This window comes from Plectropomus leopardus, chromosome 13 (assembly GCF_008729295.1).
Source record: "Plectropomus leopardus isolate mb chromosome 13, YSFRI_Pleo_2.0, whole genome shotgun sequence".
Taxonomy (NCBI): Eukaryota; Metazoa; Chordata; class Actinopteri; order Perciformes; family Serranidae; genus Plectropomus; species Plectropomus leopardus.
The window spans coordinates 28,715,355-28,727,204 of NC_056475.1; the positions used below are offsets into that span (position 1 = coordinate 28,715,355).

At 37.9% G+C, this 11,850-nt stretch overlaps 1 protein-coding gene across 5 annotated transcripts in view; it reads left to right on the forward strand.

Annotated features, from left to right (window-relative positions):
* The window catches only part of LOC121952329 (HMG box transcription factor BBX), a 32,872-nt gene extending 23,678 nt beyond the window's left edge, over nt 1-9,194 (forward strand). For 3 of the 5 annotated variants that reach the window (XM_042498928.1, XM_042498927.1, XM_042498931.1), the window contains exons 12-16: nt 1,262-1,413; nt 1,625-1,714; nt 2,185-2,382; nt 2,869-3,061; nt 3,954-9,194. In XM_042498928.1, the coding sequence (XP_042354862.1) occupies nt 1,262-1,413; nt 1,625-1,714; nt 2,185-2,382; nt 2,869-3,061; nt 3,954-4,032 (712 nt within the window). In that variant the 3' untranslated portion in view covers nt 4,033-9,194. The remainder of the gene's footprint in view (nt 1-1,261; nt 1,414-1,624; nt 1,715-2,184; nt 2,383-2,868; nt 3,062-3,953) is intronic. The other 2 variants (XM_042498929.1, XM_042498932.1) reach the window with 2 other exon arrangements.
* Nucleotides 9,195-11,850: the final 2,656 nt, after the last annotated feature.

Consider the following 11,850-nt stretch of genomic DNA (forward strand, 5'->3'; position numbering starts at 1 on the left):
TATTTTTATACAGAATCAGCTCCCCTCCTTCACAATAGCTAAAATGTCACAAATAATTGCTGTCCTGTCTGAATTAGACTGCTGTCGTCCAGATTTGTTTTTATTGAAAATTTATGTTTAATCATATTTTTTTCAGTTATAACATCATATTAACTGCACCTGTGACATGGGTCTTGGTTACACTGATGCCTTGATCCTACTCGACACATCCACTGCCATTACTTTTAGTCATGCCTCCACTATTAATACAGTGGTCCCTCCTTTATTGCAGGAGTTACGTTCTAAAAATAACCTGCAATAGGCGAAATCCGCAAAGTAGTCAGCTTTATTTTTTACAATAATACAATAATACAATTTACAATTTTTTTTTATTATAATTATAACTCCTCACTACACACTTTACACACTTTTCTAGGACAGGCATTATCATCATAACATAACACATCAACACAAACGCAATGTTCAAGCCTTCTTAGAAAAATAAGTCCAGTATTATAGAATGAAACCAAAGATCAAAACCTGTTTTCAGGCCCAAACATTTGTTTGAGAAAAAAAATATAAACGTTTTCCTATAAATAATTATGATGGCTTTTAGAACTAACGAATTTAATTTTAACGATCAACCTACGAGGTTTCTACGAGGCATTCTGTACTGTACAGGAGACACGGCACGGAGGAGATTGACTGACAATGGTCTACAGTCCCTTAGCCAATCAGGACGCAGAACACAATGCACTGTAAAAAAAAAAAAAAAAAAGCATGCAAAATTGCACTAAAAAAATCTGCAAAACTGTGAGGCCGCGAAAGGTGAACCGCGTTATAGCGAGGGACCACTGTACACACATATGACTGTTAACGCCACTTACATAAACAGCAATATTTGCATGTAACATTACATGCTATCATAAATTACGTTTAGTATTGTCCATGTTTATTAAGATTGTCATGTTTTTTTATTGTTACCATAATTGTTGCTGTGCACCCCCCTCTCTCTTCCTCCCTCTCTTTCTCTTGTCCTCTCTCTCTCTCTCCTTTATATCATTTTATAATCCATTGTATTTTAATTGCTTTTAATGACATCTATGGCACGTCTGTCTGTCCTGGAAGAGGAATCCCCCTCTGGATTGGTCGTCGCACTTTAACTTGTGTTTAGAAAGGAGGAAGGTTGTTTTTATGCTGTTTGCTTTGACATCTTCATTGTTTTAGAGTAAGACTGTTGATTATATGCTCAAGTAGTAAACTCTGAACTTCTCCTGTTCAGCCTAGGGAAACTGGAGGAGGAGTTTGAGCGGAAGTTTAACAGCCTGCCACAGTACAGCCCGATGACTTTTGATAAGAAGGGGACTGCTGTGGCAAAGAAGAAGAAGATTGACAACCCCACTGTCCAAGAGGAAGTCCCTAAAGCCGGGAAAGGTAAGAGCAAAATCTAAGATTTCTCCACTTAATAAAAACAATGACTGTTCTTTAATATCCTCTCATCTCATCCTGCGCCTGTTTGTAGAGTCATGTTTTCCATACTTGTGGTGTTCAGGAGCACTTTTCTCCTTGTTAAAGCAAAAAACATTTGGACTCCATAAAATAGCATTTCCATGCTCTTTTTTTCTTTGTTTTTTTGCTATATCAGGGTCATCTCCATCTCAGAAAAAGACTTCATTCCACAAGATTGTTAGGAAGCACAAACACAAAAAGGAGAAACCAGGTGCAGTGGACAAAGGTGAACTAGAATGTTGATGTTTGTGCCTTTATAAAGTAGGGATGTGAACATTTTTAGAGGTATTTAACAGAATCCTCCGGCAGTTACCCATTACCACATGTCCTATAAAACAGTTTGAATGTCTGGTTTATTGCTTTAAAAACCCCTTTGGTGAAAAGAACAACTCGAGTTACAAAAAATAGGCCATTGCTTGCAGTAAAAAACGCTGAGCTACTCAGAACAATAGCCTTCACTTAGATTTTTAAAAAATAACTGTATTACACTGACATGTTTCAACTTGCAATGTTTTCATTATGAAGAAACCTTTAGATTCATAAGAAGTGTTTATCATGAGTTTACTGTGCAAACTTTCATCTAGTTAAACAGCTGTCTCTGCAACTTTCTTTCTTGTTCAGAGGACTTAAATTTTCATTATTTCTTCTGTGCAAAGGTTAAATCACTGAAATCTGTCCTGATCCTTTTCTCCACAGCAGTGGTACAGAGTGATTCCACCATGCTGGATTCAGCTTCAAAAGCCAAATCATGTACCCCTGTTGCCATAATAAGTCCAGATGTCCAGGGTACCGCGAGTATGGAGATGCTTGTCGGTAGCCAGAAGAGGAAGGCCAGAAAGACCAAGATCACACACTTGGTGCGGACAGCTGATGGCAGCGTGTCTCCAGCTGAGGGTGAGTGAGGACTGATTGATCGAATGATCACTAAGTGTAGGATTAGAAAGATGTCTGTTTTTCTCATATTTAAAACAGTATAAAGTTTTAGCCAGAATTTACCAGTCTGCTAAAATAATACATGTTTGTTCTTTAAACAGAATATTTTGAAAATAAGATAAATAAAATGGTCTCATTAAATATATGCAATCGGGGCTTTCGCAGAGCTCCAGAGAGTTACTACGTAGTCACATTTTGTGACCACAGACTACCACTGTGATCGGAAAATATTATTAATATATGACCTGGAGAGCTGTCAGTTTGTTTTCATCTTAAAGAGAATAAATCATCACGTTTAACAGTGCAGCAGTTAACAGTCTAACTTAATGATTGGTTGTGGCGGTACTGTGAATAGGTGAGGCACGTGTTTGTATTTGCAGAGCTTCAATCAAGACTGTTTTTGAGGGCATTTCTTGGAATTTTGTATGTTTTGTTATTTGTTTACAGAGGACAAAACTAGGGACCTGAACCAGGAAGAGGATAAGAAGCCATTACCCCAACAGAATTTATGCAATGAAAAAGGGTGCTACAGTAATCCCAGGGCAGAGGAGGCCGAGAGGAGCACCGTACCACAAGAGCTACCTGCTTTCTTCAGCCTGGCAGCCCTCGCTGAGGTGGCAGCCATGGAAAATGTTCACAGGTAGAAATACTGCCAGCCTTCTATACAATGGTGTGCTTTTCATCTTAGCTCCTCTATGAGCCAATGTACAGTAAGTGACTTAAAAGCAACCTTAACAAGATGTCAGGCTGTGGAAATTGTCATAGTTTGCTAAGCTTTTCCTGTTAACACGTGCTGTAGCTTTGTGATTGTCAACACCTGTTATGAAGTGTTTTTTGTTCTTTTGCTGATTTAATATGTAATAGATTTATAATTTGTTAATATCCTGTCTTTCTAACATCTCTGCCAATTGCAATTTTTAAACATCTACCTAGATTCCACTGCGACAAAAACTTAAATGTAACTGTCTAGGAATTCTGCTTATGGTTACCAACAGCTAAACCCTCCATGTATCGTATTGCATTTGAAATGTTTTACATTAGCCAGGAATCACTTGTGAAAACAGATTTGTTCTTAAGTCGCTCATATTAGTGATTTAAATGAAGTTGTCACTGTCACCTATTTTTCATATTTAGAATTTTGTTTTTCATACACAAGGAATTGATAAGTGACCCAGGTCTGACACAGCAGTCAAGTGCAGGTAAAACACATACTTGATTTAAAGCCTCTGGAAACGTGGCTTGAAATAGCAAGAATGCATATATAATATCAAAGTTGAGTCTCTCATTAAGTATCTACAAAAACCTGAGTTAAAATAAAAGGTCCCAACTATTAAAAAACAGGGTGGAAAACAGCTCATTTTCTTCTATAGAGTAGCACCACAACACCATACCTCAATACCTGAGGGAAAAAGACAGCAGACAGGGTGCTTCAAAGTAGAGTTACTACACGTTTCGATTTCAAAATCACACAGGCTGTTTGAAAAATTGTGAACATTTTTTTTTCTCTCTCGCTCTCTCATGTCCTGTTTCAGAGGCCAGAGAGGTTTGGCTGAGAATCAGAAGAAGGAGCTTGCCCAGACTCCAGTCCTCATCTCCTGCGCTGATCAGTGAAACTCTGCTGCTGTTATGAGAAGCCACAACATGGACATTGGCAGTGGAGCTTTACTTTTCCTCAGTGGTAACCCCTACACTGAAGGGAGACTCGATCAGGAAGCTATGGACAAACTCCACCTTTAACCCTTGTGGCGAATTTGCTTGAGCTCGGGTTCACGGTGGGGGAACGAGGCCCTCTCCTCCTCCCTGGTCCTCGCTATCTCAGTGTTTTCCTCCCCCAAAAGCCTTCCTTTGGTTTGAGGGAGGATGCCTTTCTGAACTCCTCCCACCACCTCCCATCTCCCTTTAGATGCTCTCTGTTTGGGCCTGTGGAAGAATCAAGCTGTCCCCCCAGTGCATGGCTTCCCTTATAGAGATGGTTGTCATGGGTTTATCGTACACCGTTTTGTCATATAGAAGCCGTTTTTAAGGTCTTGCAATTTAAAAAAATTAGCATTTTAGGTAGGGCAAAAAAAAAACAACACTGCATTTGTTTTCTAGACGAACACAGCTTTCTGTCACCTTTTTACCTCACACACACGCCTACTGAAGAGTTCCCTCCACCTCTGCTAGAATACCTCTGTATTTGAATAGTTCTTATCCCTTCCATTCCTTCCAGCTTCAGCCCAAAATGACTTTAACCAGGGTAACCATGGATAGACTTCCATCACCAACTACTTGCTTAGTGTTTCCCTGGGGTACATCAGTGTGGTGTACTCAAACTACGAAGAAATCATGGTTTTAGTATTTGATATGTAAGTTATGATGCTACTGTAAAACAGTATGTGGTAGCTACAAATAATCACGTTAGACTGAATGTGTAAGAGTAGACCTTTGCATCTAAACTAGAGTCGACTATAGCTGAGGGTGTTTGTTTGTCCTGCTTCTCCTTTAGTGGTAGGTTCAAGGTGTCCCTGTCGGGCTCATGAGACAGCAGGGTGGCTTAAAAGCTCCTTCTGGTGACGGGGAGGTTGTGTGAAAGTGATTCAAATATAGCCTTAACCCTCCCACCTCCCACCCAGACCTAGAACCAGCTTCTTGCTCAGCGCCATCACAGTCAGTCAGTGTAAACATTTTTTGAATAGTGAAATGCAGTTTTGTCAATACTTGATCTTATTGCAGTTTGCGTAGCAGTTAGAAAGGTTAATTCCTTGTGTGCGACTTATTTCGTGGAATAGGATTTTTTTTAAATTACATAAACACTGCACTAATTTGTAGCTGAAGATTGAGTTGCTCTCGGAAGGGTAAAAAAATGCCTTGTCTCCAGCAGTCATGGTGTTCTTACACCATAGCCTATGTATTTTTTTCCCACAGAATTAGACTGTTTGTCTGGCCAGGGCAACTTCACATTTGAATGCATATCCTATGTACCCTCTTTAAATTTGGAGTTTTTTGCAGTCCGTGAACACAGCGGAGATGGAGCTCTCCATGAATTCTTTTTTGCTTCAGCAGTAGGCTTGAGTGGTATGCAATATTTCATACCCTCCTGAACTTTCTCCAGGGTATACGGTTTATGCGTGCGCCGGCTGTGAGTTCGCTAACCAGAGAAATACTGTACACAATACACCTTTTGATTCTGGTTTCTCTTTCTCACAGAAGACTGACGAGGCTTAATTGCCTCGTGAACTCATCATAGAGCACACTAACTTCAAACTTGACAGAAACAAAATAAAACTCACCCAAACCATCTTGGTTACTCATGTTAGTGATCTAGTTAGTTGTTAGTCCGCTGTTCCAACAATGCCCACCTCCAGTTTGGTTAAAATAAATCCTTAATTCACCAAGTTGGATGTAAAAAAAACATGCAGTTATTACCCACTGTCTCTTTCTGCCTGCTGGCTGCTGGCTGTTTACAGGTGCATGCTGTGTGCTACTACAATGAATTTCATAGAAAGAGCAGTGCCTGTATTTATGACGGTATTGAAAAACATAACGTAGGGATTTCTATATACCCTGATATACCATGACACCGCCAAAGCCTACTCAGCAGCAATTTGTGACTCTTAGAGAAGATAATTTCTCTTTATCAGTTCATTCAGAGCTCATCAGATCAGACCGATGGATGAGAGGAGGAGCTGCTAAAAGTGAATGCAAACGTTTAGATCAGGTAGAATGAACACAAAAGTTTCACTCTCACTGCACCTGACGTTCTACTGCTCTGTCTGTGCCCAGAGTACATGCTGCGCTCCGACAATGTGGCGTTATAAATAACTGAGTGGTATATACATTCCAATAATGCTCCTAATAAACAGTCCAAAAATAGAAAATCAACCTGTGGCAGCACATGTTTTAATGGTGGCCACAAATAAATGTGTGGGAATGCCTGCTATCAATAGTGTCTTTAGATGTCCTCAGCACCTGGCTAAAGCCAACCTCAAGCCCCAACATTAAAGATCAGATGTTTGTCAATCAAAGTGGAACATTTGTTTCATGAAGTTGTTTTATACTATATATATCTCATGAAATGAGAAATGTAAAGGAAAGAAAAATTACAGAAATTAAATGTTGGTGTCTTTTTCTGATTTTATGCAGAAACAAAATATTGACTTAACATGTTGTAATCAGACAATGCTATGCTAATGGAGACAAGGCATTTAATGACAGTATCCACATTATTTCCCTATTGGCCTTGTGAGATTTTATTGCCAAGTAATGGTCTACTCGGAGGTCACGTGTAATCAATGTTTTGATTTTCAGAAGTATTTATATGTAGATGCAACTTTTGTGTTCTTTGTTTTTGGCTTGTTAATTTTTGGTCAGAATCATTCCATTTCCACGCCTCCGTCTTGGCCATACTTTTGTTTACAGTTGATCAGCTGTAGTAGTGAGGATAGATGAGGAGGGATGCAGTAAAGCTGCAGGCTTTTCGTCTTCCTGAGGGTTGGTGGAACCTGGAAGAGCTGCCACAGGCACGCAGGGTAACTGAGAGCGACACAGACTCCCCAGCAATACCCCTCGCCTCCTTACCTAGCAGCCTTTGATTCCTCTGTGTAGACCAATACTTAATTTATCACGTTTTAGAATCACATTTATAACTTTTATAGCTCTTTGTTTTCTATTTAATTGTTCCTCTGTTAAAGTGTGTGCATTTATTGATGCGCTTTTAAGTAGTTCCTCTTAATGCTTTTCTCCTGAGGTCAAGTTTACTGGATTAAGAATGTTGTCAAAAAAAAAAAAAAAAAAAAAAGATCAAGCTCATAGACGATGAATGCATCTATGCTTACCTGCTAAGCAAACGGGCACTGAGATAAAATGCACAGTCTCTAGACAATGAGCTTTTCTTTTTCACCTCTGGAGGTGTGCATCTGACTGCGACTGCAACACCATTACTTGGACGTGTTAAGATGTGCTTTTGGACACTTAATGACAGGACAGACAAATAAATGAATAGGTCTTAGATAACTTGTGTCTTGAAATAGAGCATTTCCTATATCAAGGCATTGTTACATGGTAATGATGTTTTGCTTATGTAGGCTCATGTGTGCAAACAGTACAGTACATGCAACAAATCGTTAATTCCTCTCTAAATTTGTCCTTATTATCTAACAAACTAACTGCAGATGTTTCCCTGGTAAGCTTAAGGGAAGCAACTTATGCTTTACAGTAATCCTAATAATAAATGGTATATCTATTTTTTTCCTTTTATGAGAAAAAGTTACATTAAGGGTGATGTCATCCAAGCAGTAAACTGTATAGTTCTTCCACTGGTTGACATCAGTGTAGTTCTTTGCAAAGACAAAGAAATTGTCTTCCCCCAAAATAGAGATATATTTGCTTATAGCAAGTGAGTTTATTGACATTTGCCAAAGAAAAGGGAAAGGTATATTCAAATGGAAATCCTTTTTTTTTTTTTTAAATAAAGCTGGCATAACAGTTGCACTGCATTTCCCAGGTGTGTAAATCTTCAGGTAACAATATCAGCACAATTCATCCTGTGTATCTAATGGGATTTCCATGATGTTCGAGCCCAGAGTTGGAATGAAGTGCAACAAAAGGGCACCACTCAATGCCTCTTTTAATATACAGTATTTGCACCTTATGACCCAAACCAAAATGATCATGGTCTTTGAAGAAAATATATAATTTTTACCCACGCGATGGAAATTATGCATTTTAACTATTATATATGCGAGAATCCAGTCAATAACAAAACCACACATCAACCAAACAGCCATAATATTCCCCCATCCCCTCACTTTTTCTATCTAGAAAATGCTTCTATAAAGTTGAAAATTCCTATATTAGTTACCTAAATGACTATAATACCCTTTTGTGCTAGTACTGTCTTCTTGAATGTAATCATTTTGTACCTGTATTTTTCTAATTCAGTCTTGATTGTACTGTATGTATGCTATGATGGTATACTGTTCCTTAGGTGCATAGTTCGTTACAACCAACAGTTTTCATGACAGGATAGCTGCTGTGCTGCGAACTCAGTGGAAACGTGTGGAAGTCCAAAGGACTTACTGTACTATGTGAGCACCCATGAGACTGATTACTGAGAGATTGTTGCATTTTGAGTGGTGGGACAATAGCTCTCCCTGGTTTGCTACTTCTATTTTTTTTTCCTTTGCAGTAAAAGTGAAAGTCTGATCAGGACAGTTTTTTTTAAAAAACACAAGGACGCTCCTGCAATCAGATAGAACAATTGAATGCTTGAGTTTATTTATTACTGTTCCTTTTTTTGTAGGTTTAGTTGAATAAAAACAATAAAATATACAACTGAATATGCATCCATTTATACATGAACGTGTATAAGATAATCTACCCTTTACTGGAATGTAGATCATGGCTTCCTTTTGTTTGTCTTGTGTGAAGAACAGTTGATGCCAGATCTTTAAAGTCTCTTTCCTCTGATAGTTTGTACAACATGTGCTTAATCTAATTTATGTTACTGGTAATCATCATGACAGATGTGTGTGTGTGCGTGTGTATGTGTTGTTTTTTTTTGTTTTTTTTTTAATTGTTACAGCCCAGTGGTTAAATGCAGCCTTGCCTTACTGGAACCCCTGCTTAGTGAGGGATCCCTCAGCCACCCACCCGCCAAGCCTCCCTCCCCCACCCCACAACAAAACTCCTATGTCATAACACTGTTTGCTGATGCAACTATTATTCCTTTTACACTTTCTGCTGACGCAACTATTACTTCTTGAACACCTATTAAAATAACATTTATTGCATCCGTGTGAAAAGACGTGTTGTTCATGCTGCTTTGTTAAACACATTGTTGATCTCATTCAGCAGTGATGTGCACCTACAGTAAGACTGGACATGTAGTGGAAGTCATCCTCTGCAGTGGTAGAACAAACAGATTCACACTGACTACTCTTAATTTAAAAAAAAGAAGCTATTTCATATGATTTATGATTTAGAATTTAGAATTTATTTTACAAACATATCGAGTCAGAAGTCATTTAATATTTATAAGGGCTGCAACTTACTATTATTTTAATTGTAGATTTATCTGTTGTTTGTTTTTTTTAAATAATTGATTGGTTATTTGGTTCCTAAATTGGTGAAAAATGCCAAATATGATGTCCTCAAATGACTTGTTTTGTCCACAACCCAAAAATATTATACTCAATATAATAACTCATTTCACTTAAAAAAAAGACAACAAAAGAATGTTTAGAAAACAAAATGTTCACACAAGAGCTGGTATCAGATTTGGACTCTTTTTCTTTAAAAAGTACTCACAGATAAATCAGATTAGTTCAGTAGTTGACAGCTAATTAATCACAACAATTAATTGTAGCTCTATTTGTTATTTACATTGTTTCATTTGAACAACCGTTTGAAATAAACAGCACACAACTTAGACTACATCACCACACCAACCTATATATTAGACTAGACAAGACTACAACACACTACACTATACTACACCACACTACACTACACTACACTATACTACACCACACTACACTACACTATACTACACCACACTACCCTACACCACCCTATACTACTCCTCCCTACCGTCTACACTACACTACAATACACTATACTACACCACACTACACTACACTACACTACACTACACTACAATACACTATACTACACCACACTACACTACACTACACTACACTATACTACACCACACTACACTACACTACACTACACTACACTACACTATACTACACCACACTACACCACACTACACTACACTACACTACACTACACTATACTACACCACACTACACTACACTACACTACACTACACTATACTACACTATACTACACCACACTTCACCACACTATACTACACCACACTACACTACACCATACTACACCACACTACACTACACTACACTACACTACACTATACTACACCACACTACACTACACTACACTACACTACACTATACTACACCACCACACTACACTACACTACACTACACTACACTACACTATACTACACCACACTACACTACACTACACTACACTATACTACACCACACTACACTACACTACACTACACTATACTACACCACACTACACTACACTACACTATACCTATATATTAGACTAGACAAGACTACAACACACTACACTATACTACACCACACTACACTACACTACACTATACTACACCACACTACACTACACTATACTACACCACACTACACTACACTACACTATACTACACCACACTACACTACACTATACTACACCACACTACACTACACTACACTATACTACACCACACTACACTACACTACACTATACTACACCACACTACACTATACTACACTACACTACACTACACCACACTATACTAGTTGATAAGGCTAGTTACTGATCATTTCTGTATATTGCATATTTTCCATTACACTTTTACAAACATTGAAAATGTTTGAACCACAGACACTTCTACAGTGCTCCAGTCATAAATGTCCAAATATTTTGTGTACTTCCATTCCAGACAGACTGAGGAAAGAAAAGAAACATGTTAAAATACACGTGAACATAAGCCTCACTCTCTCTCTTAAAGCCAAAAGCCAGAGAAATAGCTGCAGTCTCAAACTTGTGATGTCTGAAAGTATAAATTCTGGAGCCTGGTTTTGTGGAACCACAAAATGCTTGGTTTGTTTTTTATACCCAAATTATCTATTGTGTTGTAGTATGCTCAGTTGTTAAACAGAAAATGTATCCATATAATAATGCTCTCATCGTCATCTATGACATCTTTCACCATTCATTGTGTATTGAGCAGCTCCACACTCACAAATTTGAGTTTTTGCACTCTAGTTTTTTGAGATGGAGTTGTGCATGTTTACTAATATTTTTTAACTGTCCTAGACCACCAGAATATCATGTATGATTTTTTTTTTTTTTAAAGACGTAGTTCCTTTTTTTAAAATTTGTTTTTCCCGTACATATTTCATACATGACTCAGGCGTATTTAGAAATTAAATCAGGTGACAAAAGAAGACCACTGAAAACAGGAAATAAGAAAAACAAAAAAAGACAAAACAAAGACAGAAATCACGCAGGAAAAACTATATACAACTATACATATCAAACCATAGTATCAAACAGTTTTACAAATGTCTAGTGTTCACTGTAATGTTTGTATATGGTGTCCTTTTTCTGCTTTGAATTCTTGTGTTTTTGGTTTCTTTTGAGTCAATATATATTTATGAATTAAATATTTTACAATATTTATATATTCATATTTTAAATATTATAATGAACAGATTCAGAATATTTTCCCCGACCATTAACTCCATTTTGATCGCACAAAAATGTAACGGGCGTGGTTTCCCTTTAACATGAGTGAGTCGCAGTGACCGGTATGCCCGCGTGACTTTATGTCACGTGACTACGCCCTGC